An 11,801-nucleotide genomic window follows, 5' to 3' on the forward strand; every position below is an offset into this window, starting at 1 on the left:
TGTGGTGGAAGTGTGGCCGGGAGCTTTCCCAGGGCTGCAGGGAGCGGAAGGCCTGGGAAGGGGAGAGCGAGGTCACCCCTCACCCTGCCTGGCCGATAAGCTGGGGCCGGCCAGGAGGAAGGAAGTGTGTTGGGCCCTGCAAGGAGCCGCCAGTGGAGCCGGCACTTCAGCACTCCCGGTCCGCTCGCCTGCTGCACCTGGGCCTGTGGCACCTCCGGTCCCGGCAGGGCCGAGGCCACAGTGGCTCCACGGTGTCTGGGCCGCCGCTGGGCCACTTTCCCCTCTCTGCAGGGTCCCTCCGGCTTGGTGGGGGCTGCGGAAACATGGATGTGCCGACTCCGGCAGGAAACCTCCATCCACGTAACTGCACCCAGCTAGGGCAGGGGCCAAAGCTGCCTGTTCTGCTGCCAGCAGATGTGGGGTTTGGGATGATCACCCCAGGTTTGGGATGATCCTCACCCACCCCTCACCCATGGTATCTCATGGCAGTGGTTGGAGAGCCCCCTGGGCACACACCCCTTGTGCCAAGCTCCTATCAGGAATTGCAGTGGGGTGGGATGGGCTGAGCTGGGAGTGCACAGGGTGCAAACGCCAGGCAAGGGGAGGATGGTTTCATGTCTTCACTCAAGGGGAGTGCTGGTGCCTGGGGTGATGGGGGACACACCAGGGCTGCTTGTCTCTAGAGCCCTGTGGAGCCTCCCACCACAGCAGGGGTGCAGCTGGGTGCTGCAGCTGTACCTCATGCTCTACCATGTAGGGTGGAGGATGCTTTTCTGTGATGGTGGGCGTTGGTGATGAGCGCTGGGGTCCCATGGAGTGGTGGGTGCTGGTGGTGAGAGCTGGGGTCCCGTGTGATGATGGGTACTGGCAGTGGCGCCCGGCCGGCGGCTGCGAGCAGGGAGAGGAAGCAGCCCAAGGCAGCCCCAGCCCCAGCCAGCCAGCGAGGAGGGGCAGGAAGCTGGAATAAATCCCAGGAAGGGCTGCCTGGCTCCAGCTGGTCTGGGCTGCAGCGGATGGAAGCTGGGAACGGGAAGGGAGAAGGCGGGAGGGGAATGCGCAGGGGCTTTCTCAGGCCTCGGCCTCGCTCCAGCTGTGCCGGCGGCCCCGGCACATCTGCAACCCTGGCTCAGCGCTGTCATGCGGACATGGGGGGGTGGAGGCTCTGCGTAGCCTCAGGGGTGACCTGCGGATGGCACCGGGAGAGGGGTTCTGGATGGAGCCCAACCCCAGCCAGGGCAAGAGCAGCCCAAGTTTGGGGGTCCTGGTCACTGGTGGGGGCCCAGCCTGACCTGCGGTGTCCGTGCTGCCTTCCAGCACTGCACGCCGGAGCGTGGGGCTGGGTGCTGCCGGTTCTGGGGTGCCGGCTGTACCCCATCTCCCCATCACAGCAGCACAGGCAGCCCTGCAGCCCCTCGGCGGCTTGGCGCGGCCATGCCCTGTGTGGTCCCGGCGGGCTGGGGGCGGCCGGGGGCTTTGATGTGCTCGGCTGCCGGGCAACCCCTGCTCAGCGCAAAGCAGCCGCCCCCCGGCTGCCCCCCCGGCCGGGCTGAGCCCCGCCAGCACCATATGGCCGAGGCTGCTGTTACCGCACCGCACGCCCCGTTCCCAGAATTGAGATGGAAATGAAGCTCTGTGTTCTGCCGGACAACGCTGCTGCGCCGGCCGGCACGCCGTGCCAGGCCAGGACCCGCGGCCAGCTGTGGCCAAGGCAGTGTCCCGGTGCCACACTGGCAGCTCTGATGCCAGTACCCCATCCCTGGTACCCCAATATGCAGAGGAATGGGAGGGGGGGTCCTGCTCTCGGGGACATCCCCGAGATGGGGATGGGGCAACTGGAGTGGCTGTGCTGGAGGGGCTGTGCCAGGGCGGCTGTGCCGTGTGTGCTGTGCCCACCACGGCCACGAAATCCATCCACGTCCCCTCGCTGCTCGGGGTGGCCGGTGGCAGGGCGCGGGGTCCGGCTCGTCCTGGCATTGTTGGCTGCGCAGCTGGCGGTGGCGGCGGCCGGCCGGCGGCCCTGAAAGACATTCCTGTGCACAATGTCCCCGGCCTCCCGCCGCGGCCCGGCCACTGCCGCCAGATGGGGGCTAATTAGCAGCTTTGAGAGCCGCGGTGGGAACCGGGCAGCACCGGGCCCTCCGCCGAGCCCTGAATGGAGGGGGCGACCCCAGCGCCGTGCCCACCCTGGGAACCGCCACCGCACCAGGCTGGGGGACACAGGGAGGAGGGACAGAGGGAGGGACGGGAATCCAGCTTCCCCCGGCCGGGCTGGCAGGGTTGGAGTTCATGCATGCTCTCCAGGATTGCTGCCCTCCCCAGAAGAGGAAGAAGAGGGGGAGGCCTTCAGTTCCCTGAATGCCTGGGGACGTGCAGCAGGGTCTGACACCCCCCCCACACACACACACGGTCAATCCCATAAAGGGCTGGGAGAGCTGCGCTGGCACTTGGGCACACGTGTTGGTGTGCAAGGCAGGGTGTACGTGTGCATGTGTGTGTACCCATATGTGTGTCCATCCGTGTGTGCCTCTGTTGTGTGCCTGTGTTTGGGCTCCACGGGTTTGTGTATGAACGTGAATCCTCCTGTGCACATATCTGGGGATGTCCCACACACATCTGTGTGTGCAAGCACGTGTGTGTCCGTGCCTTTGTGTGTGCACACGCACACCCACCCTGCGTATCTGTGTCTGTACACACACCCGGGAGTGTCTCAGGCCGCAGCTTTGTCTGCCTCCCTCCCTTCCCACACCATTTCGTGCTGCTCGGGGTGTGCCGAGGTCTCGTTCGAGGGCCCTCCCGGGGCGCTGCCTGCCCTCCCCGCAGGTGCGGGGTAATAAGCAGTAACGCTAATTACAACGTGGACCAGAAACCCTTCGGGGCAAGGACCGGCTGCATCGCACAGTGGCGGGACCTCCACCGGTTTCCCCCGCGGCAAGACTGTGTTCGCAGCCCACTCCCGGCGCCGCCCCACGCACCCAGCGCTGGACCCCTGTGCCCGTCTGTCGGGTGGACCCAAACCTGGCTGCCCCCACCCCGGCAGCCGCTACCGAGCACTCTGCGGAGGTTTGAGCCCCGGGAGAGGAGGGGAACGGGGAACTCCGACCTTGGGGCGGAGCACGGGCTGCCCCTGTGCCCCGCTGCCCCCGTTGCGGGTACAGATATCCCCACGGGTCCCTGTGCCTCCTGAGAGGTGCCGGTGCCTCCGTATCCGTACGAGGATGGCAGTGTCTCCGTGGGGGTCCCGCTGTCTCCGTGGGGGTCCCGGTGCCCCCCGTAGGGGCTGCAGGTGTGTGTCCCCGCCCCGCCCCCGTCGCCATGGGCACCGCCCGCCCGGCGCCGCGCTGACAGCGCGCGGCGTTTTATGAATGGGTGACGTCACGAGCCTGGCGTCTCACGGTCTGAGCCGCCGAGGAGGCGGGGGGGGCCGCGGGGAGCGCGGGGGGGCCGAGCGCCCGGAGGGACACCGGGGGCCTGGAGGGGGAAAGGGGCGAGCGGGGCTGCGGGGAGCTGGACACCGGGAGCCCGTGGGGCAAGCACCCGCGTTAATTGCGGGGCAGGGTGGGCGCTCCGCACCGCCGGTGTCCCTGCACCGCAGCCCGAGCCCGTCACGGCTCCCTCCCCGCCATTGCCCCTTTAAGACGCTGCCTTTCGGGGCGCACATGAATGGAGTGGGCGGGGCTATGTCCGTTATTTCCGCGCTGCCATTGGCCGAGGGTTCCCCGCGGCCCCGCCCACCCGTCGGCAGCGCTCTATAAGTGGCGCGGCGGGGCGCGGGCTCGTTGTCCGCCCGCAGCGCTCCCGTCCCGCAGTCGCGCCCGCACCTCTCGCCATGAAGGTCGCCGCTGTCGCTTCTTCGCCGCTCCCCGCGGGCGCCGGCGGCCCGCTGAAGGCGGTGCGGCCCGGAGAGGCCGCTCGCTGCGGGCCGGTCCCAGGGGTGTCCCCGGTGGCGGCGGAGCAGGCGGCCGCCGCGCTGCTGTACGATATGAAGGGCTGTTACTCGCGGCTACGGGCGCTGGTGCCGACGCTGCCGCGGCACCGGCGGGTCTCCAAGGTGGAGCTGCTGCAGCACGTTATCGACTACATCTGGGACCTGCAGCTGGAGCTGCAGTGCGGCCCCCCTCGCCCCGCCGCTGCTGGGGACTCCCCCGAGGTGAGTGCGGACCCCACGGCACCGGCTCAGACCCGCGCTCCTGACGGGCAGCACCGGCGCTCCTTGGAATCTCCTTCCCCCGATGTGCACCGCGCCCTCTCCTTCCTGGGATGTCCCTTCCTCCTGCCCCCTTTCCATCCCTGTCCTCTCCGGTACCCTCCTGGCAAGTATTGACCGGCCGCTTCGTGTCCCTTTCCTGCAGGCTCCGTGCATTCCCGCTGCCGATCGGATCCTTTGCCGCTGAGACCGTTCTGGACCCTGCACGGACATCGTTCCCGGGATCCCGGTCCCACCCACCACGGATATCGTCCCTGGGACCCCGTCCCTGAGCACCGCGGCTCACCTGCATCCCTGGCTCCCCGGCGGGGCTGCCCTGGGGGTCCCCCGCAGCCTGGGCAGGGGGTGCTGTGGGCCGGATCCTTCCTTCTCAGATTGCTGAGAGCATTCCCCGTATTGTATATTACAATGATGCTGGAGAATATTGTTCTACAATAGCTGGAGTTTTGTTATTAAACAAGCCCTGATGACCACACGTGTGTTTTCTTCCTGCCCCTCACATCCCCTCCCCTGGAATTTGGGCATGTTTAGCCCCAGGAATGTGTGCTCCATCAAACTTGTGCAAACTACTGTGGGCTGGCTGGGTGTGATCGGGGATACAGGGTCCGGGACCCTGTGGTGGTGCTGGGGAAGGGGTTTCTTATGGGTTGGTCCCAATTCTCTGTGTCCCAGCATTGCCCCCACAGAGCCTCTCCTAGTTGTTCCCGTGGGGTTTCACTCCCTGGGCTCAGACATGGGGTGTTGAGGGTCAGACATGGGAGGAAAGATTGTTTGCACCCTATCTTCTGTGGTGGGATAATGCAGCAGCACTGGGATGCATCTTCCCCTGATCAGGCACCTTGATGGGATGATGACACAGGGGGGACAGTGCTATGAGCCAGGTGTGGGGTTCTGTGGCCAGATGGGAGTGTGGTTTTCAATTTCCCTGGACAGTGGTGTGTTCATAGCCTGGAATTCCCTTCAACTCCCTTCCCAGGTGGGTCACCTGCACTCCTGAGCCTTCCCGAGGCTCCCACAATTATTGCTGTGTCAGGACTGGGGGATTACAGGAATGATGATGCAAGGGTTGATCCCTTTAAGGGGAGAGAAGATACGAGTCTTGGGGTGCTTCTCTTTATGGCCTCACCCCGTGGTTCCTGCTCTTCCTGGTGCAACCCCTGCCTGTGGGCACAGACAACCTCTTGGAACAAGGAAATTGCATCAGGGCTTGTGCAACCCCGAGGGCTGGGGGTGCCCCAGGCAGCTGCCCTGACCTGAGCTTCCCCTTGACTCACAAACACCCCAAGGATCTCACAGCCTCCTGTTCCAGATTTGTTCAGACCTTTCTACGGGCCTGGAGGGGACAATTGGGGTGCCTGGAGGGGTTCTTGTCCTTTAGGCCCCCCCCCCCAGGGTCCTGCAGCCAAAGGATTTGGGGCTGGGAGGTGCTGACCAGCCCTGGGCACAGGCGTGTGCATGTGTGAGGCTCTGCACACCCTTTGTGTGTGTTTGTGTGTTCACAGGCACAGCTGTGAGTGTGTCCATGCCTGTCCGTGCCCACTCGTGCTTTCCCAGCCCAGCAGATCCCCTGGCAGGACCTGTGCAGGGGACAGGTGACTCGGGGTGTCAGGACACTGCCTCGCCTGTCCTCCCCTGTCCTGGCTGTGGCATAGGCCAGGGGCTCTGGGTCTCTGTGGATGAGCTTGTCCATCACTGGATGGGTCACCCCCAGGTCTTCTTTATTGTCCCCTCTGCTGTCTCTCCACCGCGCCTTCCTCCCGGGCCCGGAGCGCGGCGCGGACGGGGCTGTGGGTCCCTCTCCCGGTGCCCGCTCGCACTGCACGGCCCGGCCCGGCCTCCCGGAGTAGCCCGGAAGGTCCTGGGACAGGGAGAAGCGGGGCTGGGGGCTCTGCTCGGGCCGGGGCGGTGCGGGAGGCGCTGGAGCTCTTCCCGTGCCGTGTTCCCGGCTGCCGTCCGTACCTGTTCATTGCCGCCTGATGTGGAAGCTCCCGCGGCAGCGGTGGGGAGAGGGGCTCCGTGTGTGTCTATGTGTGTCCCCACGTCTCTGCCTGACCCCTGTCCAAGCCTTGTGTGCCCCACGACCGAGCCCGCGCGATGCAGCCCTGGCCGTCACCCCTTCCTCAGCGGACGTGGGGTGGCCACTGTTGGGTACCTGGCACAGGAGAGCTGGGGAAGGGGCTGGTGGAGCCAGCCCAGGCTTGGAGCGGGGCTGGCAGGGCTGAGCCGCCCGCACGTGTCGGGATGCCGGATGCGGCAGCACCAGGATGCACCGGGGAGCCCCAGGGAGCGCCCAGCCCGCGGGCACCTGTGCCCCAACCGGTCCCTCGGTGTTTTCGTGGGACCTGATTCATCCCGGAAGGGATTAGGGACGGGGGAAATGGGTGACATTGTGGTCTGACCAGGACCCGGGATGGACACTGGCGTCAGAGCTGGTCCCTGCTGCTCGGCGCTCACTGCAGGTACAGTCCCAGGGACACGGAGGACACGGAGGAGCCGGGACCCCATGGCAGGACCTGCAGCCCCCGCGGAGGGGGGCACCGCACCCACTGGTCACGGTGAGTGCTGGTGCAGGGCAGGGGCATCCTGGGGTAGAGGGGCTGCGGTGGGCATTGGGCTGGGGGTCGGGGTAAGTGCTGGCCTCTGGGTCACTGCTGGGGGCTCTGGCCACCACTGCAGCCACGGCTGGTGGCACTGAGCCTCCCGGGCCAGTGGGCAGCTGCTTTCAAGGCCTCCATAAGGTACATTATGTGGGGCTGTGGTCCCTCTGGTGAGGTTGTCCGTGGGCTCTGTGTGCCCCTGTGGCGCTGAGATGAGGCCCTGGCCCTCCTAGAGACCCTCTGGGTCTGCCAGGCTGGATCCAGGAGGGTGGCTGGACCCCTGTCATAGCCCGTGGCACTGCAGGGGCTCACCCTGGCTGAGGGGACAGTCCTGCTGATGGTGGGTTTGGCAGTGCAGGTGGCTCCTTCCCCACAGCTGGGGTTTTTCAGAGGGGATTGCACAGTTCTTCTCTCACTCTGTCCCAACCTTTCCATCACTTCCTTGGGGGCTGCCTCTGCACCCCAGACACCCTGACCCCCACTGAAATTTAGGTAACCCTACACAGGGTTCCCAGAGCCCTTCCCAAAGTGGGAACAGCTGCTGCTCCCTGGTGCAAATGGGTTGAGCCCTGTTTGCCCCAGTGCAGGCCCCCCTCCCCAAGACCAGCTCATTGTGTCCCCCACTCCTCCACTGCTCCCAGGCAGGGCACAGCTGAAGCTTGGCCCAGCCGGGTCTCTGTGTGTCCCCCCGTGCTGCTCCTGTGCCCTGTGGGGAGCCCCAGCTGTGCCCCTGGCTCGTGTGTACCCCCAGGGAGGGGGGCAGGCAGGAGGTGCCGTGGGACCCTGCGCTCCCCCGCTCCCACGAAGGGTTCGAGTGCGGAACAACGGGGTTCGGCTTCCCCTTTGAGTCACGCGTTGGGCAAGGCTGGGCTTTCGGTGGCCAGAGCACTGTGGTGTCCCCGTGTGTGCTGATGTCACCCGGGGCTGCCTGTCCCCAATAAAAGTCCTGACTGTGCTGGTGCACAGGGAGGGGGTCTCTACACCAGCTGCGGGTCCCACAGACATGTCCTCTGCTCCAGCCCCCGTGTCCCAGGACCAGCCTCGTGGTACTGTATGGCTCTGCCTCTTGCTCGTGCTGCCCTTCTGTGTCTCTGCCACCATCACCAGCTCTGACACCGATCCTGGCATCAAGGTCTGGCTGACCCAGAGGACACTGGAGTTTGGTGAGTCTGTGCTCCTGATGAGGCAGGGGTGGGAGGAACCAGCAAGGGGTGATGCCAGAGTGCTCAGGCTGAGGAATGAGGGGAGCCAGCAGGCACCCCCAGGAATAATGCCGAGTCTGCCAGGAATGGGAGATGGAAGGACCAGGAAGGACCTGGCTGCTCACTCTCCTGACACCCCAGGTACTGCAGCCCCTTCCTTGGCATCACCCCAAATTCCCACTTTGCCCCAGGCCGGCGCTTTGGGCTGGAGCTGCTCCAGTCGATGCTGCAGAAGGAGCATGAGCTGAACCTGACAGGTTCCTACAACACCCCGGTCCTGGGGACTCTCACCTATGCTGTGCCCCGGTAAGAGCCACCATGGGGTGCCTGTCCCTGTCCCCATCCCTGTCTGGGATCCCTGTCAAGCACAGCTTGCCTGTTATGCAGGATTCACGTCCATGAACTGCAGATGAATGAGTCCACGCTGGACTTTGCTGAGGATGTGGGGGTGAGGCTGATGGTGCAGCGTGCCCGAATCCAGCTCAGCGCCGAGTGGGCAGCCCAGCTGGGCACCATGTGAGTCCTCACAGGGACAGAGTGGCGACTCAGGGTGGCTCAATGTCACCACTGTGCTCACCCGCTCTGTCCCCAGCCAGGACAGTGGCTCTGTGGAGCTCCGCATGCAGGACCTGACCATGGCAGCGGTGTTGGGGGTGAGCGACGATGGCAGTGGCCACCCCACGGTTTGGAGCGCCGGCTGTGACACCCAGGGCACTGACCTGCACATGGAGTTTCACCGTGGATACAGGTGATGCCAAGCCCCCTGCTCTGTCCTGTCCCTGGCATTCAAGGACTACTGGTGCCCCAGCCAGGGAGGTGGGCTGGGGGAGGCTGGGTGAGTGCCATGAGGTGATCTGAGAACTCTACTCTGCCCTACAGCTGGCTCTACAACCTGCTGGCACCTCTGCTCCAGAGAACCCTGCTGCAGAAGCTGAACAAGCAGGTGGGTGCTGGGCCCCTGTGCCCTGGGGTGTCGGTGTCCCTGTCCCCCCCAGTGAGAGGCTTGGACACCCTCATCCCTGGGCTCACTGACACCTGCTCTGCTTCCAGCTCTGCCTCGTGCTCCACAGAGGCATAGACAGGCTGGACACTGTCCTGAAGCGCATGAAAGGTGAGTGAGGGGACCCCAGGACTGGGGACAGGCAGGGTGGTCCTGGGGGCTGCGGACAGGACTGGACAGGGTCTGCAGGACCCCACTGTGGGGCCGGATCCTGACAGAGCCAGGCTGTGGGAGGGGGCTGCGGTCTGACTCCTCCTGACCACTCCCCATGTCCCTGCAGTGTCCACCCAGCTGGACGCCTTTGCTGCCATCGACCACTCCCTGCTGGGACCGCCGGCCTTCACAGAGGAGTACGGGGACATTGCCCTCAAGGTAATGTCACCCTGGGCATCCCTGGGCCAGATCTGGGAGCAGGGGAGCCTGGCTGATCCTCACATCCATCTGTGTGTCTGTGCAGGGAGAGATCTTCAGGGTGGGCACGTCCCAGCAGAGACGCTCAGCACAGCCTGTAGTGCTGCCTGTGGCATTACCCGTGGCACTGCCTGTGGCTTTGCCCACGTCCCTGCCCAAGACACTGCCCATGGCACACGGGCCCACGCTGCTCTTGGCTGTCACCGAGGTTGTCGCCAACTCAGCCGCCTCCACCTACTTCACAGCCGGGGCCCTGCGCAGGAACTTCTCCAGTGACATGGTAGGGATGGCTGCAGAGCAGAGCTGTCCCCACTGGGCTGTCCCCATGCCCAGCCCTGCTCAGCCCCTGCTCACCCCGATCCCTCCCTGCCTTGCAGCTCCCCCGGCAGTTCCCGCTCCAGCTGAGGACCAAGAGCATGGAGGTTTTCTCCCCTGAGGTGAGTGGGACAGGACACAGGGAGAAGGGGACACAGACAGGGCGTGGAGTAGGACAGGATGCAGGTGGGATGGGACATGGGACACAAGATGGGATTGCAGGAGGAACAGAAGATGCAGTGGGATGCTGGAGGGTGGGACATATGAAATGATGCAGGAGGGACGGGACGGGATGGGGCGTAGGAGGGTTGGAATGCTGGAGGGTGGGACATGGGATTACAGAGGTCAAATGGGATGCACGAGGGACAGGACAGGGAATGGGTTGCAGTGGAAATGGGATGTCTTGCAGGCAGTATGGGATGCAGACAGAATGGGACACCACAGGACAAGGATGTGGGCAGGGCAGTGATGCGCACATGGGACCTGGGCAGTGGTGAGGACCTGAGGGGGCATGGCCAGCATGGCTCTGTGTCACCCCTGCCCTGTCCCTCCCAGCTGCAGCAGCGCTATCCAGACCAGCCCATGGAGCTGCTCCTCTGGGCCCGCCAGCAGCCCCTGCTCTCCTGCCATTCTGATGCCTTGCACGGGACCCTCTTCAGCTCTGCCGAGGCCTTCGTGGTGCTGCCCAACGCCACCCGAGTCCCTGCCTTTCTGCTGAACATCGTGAGTGGCTGCTCTGCCATGGCTCAGGGAGCCAGGGGACCCCAAAGAACTGGGCTGGTGTGCCTGTGCTCCTGGCTGGGGCCATGCTGGGTGACCCAGGGGGATACTGGGCCAGCTGGGGGATGCTGGGTTGCAGGCACTGCCGTGGTCTCTCCAATGTCTCTTCTTGCTGCAGGATGCCAACGTGACCGGGAAGCCAACAATCACCAGGAACAGACTTGGGGGCACTGTGAGACTGACGGGGTTAGTGCCTGACCCCAAGCTGGGTCCCCTAGGACATACCTGGAGGGCTCCCCCATTCCCCACCTCTGTCCAATTGCCTCCCTGAATCCCATAGTGCTTGCTCAGACCCCATCCTGCCCCAGTCCCTATCTGTGCCAGCTGCCCTGGCAGTAGGTCCTCAGCTGGACTCGCTGTGCTGGGGTCCTGGTCCCACCATGGAGCTCAGCCTGTCCCTACCCTGGGATGGGACAGTTCCCATCCCTGTGCCTAGCTCTGACCCTGATCTTGTCCTCCAGGCTTCGTGTAACACAAGTGGCATCAAATGTGGGCCCAGTGGAGGTGAGTGGCTGTGCCAGGGAAGACAAGGGGAGCCTTGGATTCCTCATCACCTTGGGAGCAGGGTCTGGGAGGAACCTGGGCTGCTATGGACCCCATGCATGGCAAATGTGGCAGGAGGCTGAGCCCTGCTGACAGCCTGGCCCCCTCTGCCTGTGCTGTGCTGGGCTCAGGGCTTGCCTGTCCCACAGGTGAAGCGTCTGGAGACCCTGCTGAAGTTTGGGCTGTGGCTTTTTGGAGTTCCCCGGGCAAACAGTAAGTGCTGTCCCCGTCCTGTGCCCATCCTCCCACAGCTGCACCAGGGCCATCCCCTGCTATGACTTTGTCTCTCCACAGAGTGGCTCCAGGCTGGCATCCCCCTGCCCCTCCCACATGGCCTCAGCCTGCTCAGACCCCGGCTCTCGCTGCAGCAGGTAGGTGCCACCAGTGTCCCCTTACCCCACGGTCCCCATGTCCCCCATATCCCCCCTCTCACCCTGACTTCCTACAGGGCTTCGTGCTCATCTCCACGGACCTGCAGTACGAGCCGTGAGACCACCTGCCTCGTGGGAACCCCAGCCCTGCCACTCGTGTCCCCATCACCATCCCGTGTCCATCGTGCCCCCGTGGCTGGCAAAGCGCCCAACCGCGGGACCCCCAGACCCCCCATCCTGGGCAGGGATTAAAGCGGGAGCGTAGATCAGCCCTGTGTGCTGTGGGGTGTCTCGGGGAGCCCCCTCAGCCGCATCTTCCATGCAGGGTCCCATTCCCGATTCCACCATCGGGAGCTGTGTCCTCTGCTGCCAGGGCTG

General features: G+C 64.9%; 2 protein-coding genes across 2 annotated transcripts; both read left to right on the plus strand.

The window, feature by feature from the left end:
- Positions 1 to 3,760: 3,760 nt before the first annotated feature.
- Positions 3,761 to 4,677, plus strand: ID1 (inhibitor of DNA binding 1). Its single transcript, XM_063404452.1, has 2 exons — positions 3,761 to 4,147; positions 4,350 to 4,677. Exons 1-2 carry the CDS (start codon positions 3,827 to 3,829, stop codon positions 4,389 to 4,391), a joined length of 363 nt encoding a protein of 120 aa, XP_063260522.1. The 5' UTR covers positions 3,761 to 3,826; the 3' UTR covers positions 4,392 to 4,677.
- Positions 4,678 to 7,695: 3,018 nt separating this feature from the next.
- LOC134553005 (bactericidal permeability-increasing protein-like) lies at positions 7,696 to 11,788 on the plus strand. The gene is made up of 15 exons (XM_063402228.1): positions 7,696 to 7,964; positions 8,195 to 8,309; positions 8,391 to 8,519; positions 8,596 to 8,751; positions 8,883 to 8,946; positions 9,054 to 9,114; positions 9,284 to 9,375; positions 9,461 to 9,694; positions 9,792 to 9,851; positions 10,285 to 10,452; positions 10,628 to 10,695; positions 10,971 to 11,013; positions 11,202 to 11,265; positions 11,347 to 11,423; positions 11,501 to 11,788. Exons 1-15 carry the CDS (start codon positions 7,805 to 7,807, stop codon positions 11,540 to 11,542), a joined length of 1,533 nt encoding a protein of 510 aa, XP_063258298.1. The 5' UTR covers positions 7,696 to 7,804; the 3' UTR covers positions 11,543 to 11,788.
- Positions 11,789 to 11,801: the final 13 nt, after the last annotated feature.

This window comes from Prinia subflava, chromosome 8, assembly GCF_021018805.1.
Source record: "Prinia subflava isolate CZ2003 ecotype Zambia chromosome 8, Cam_Psub_1.2, whole genome shotgun sequence".
Classification (NCBI taxonomy): Eukaryota; Metazoa; Chordata; class Aves; order Passeriformes; family Cisticolidae; genus Prinia; species Prinia subflava.

What these genes read in the sequence shown, in the direction of transcription:
- LOC134553005 (XM_063402228.1), top strand. Translation starts at nt 7,805, where the DNA reads ATGTCCTCTGCTCCAGCCCCCGTGTCCCAGGACCAGCCTCGTGGTACT. An exon ending in CAAATGTGGGCCCAGTGGAG is followed by an intron (nt 11,014 to 11,201) that starts GTGAGTGGCTGT and finishes CCTGTCCCACAG; the next exon opens with GTGAAGCGTCTGGAGACCCT. An exon ending in CCCGGCTCTCGCTGCAGCAG is followed by an intron (nt 11,424 to 11,500) that starts GTAGGTGCCACC and finishes GACTTCCTACAG; the next exon opens with GGCTTCGTGCTCATCTCCAC.
- ID1 (XM_063404452.1), top strand. Translation starts at nt 3,827, where the DNA reads ATGAAGGTCGCCGCTGTCGCTTCTTCGCCGCTCCCCGCGGGCGCCGGC. An exon ending in CTGCTGGGGACTCCCCCGAG is followed by an intron (nt 4,148 to 4,349) that starts GTGAGTGCGGAC and finishes CCTTTCCTGCAG; the next exon opens with GCTCCGTGCATTCCCGCTGC.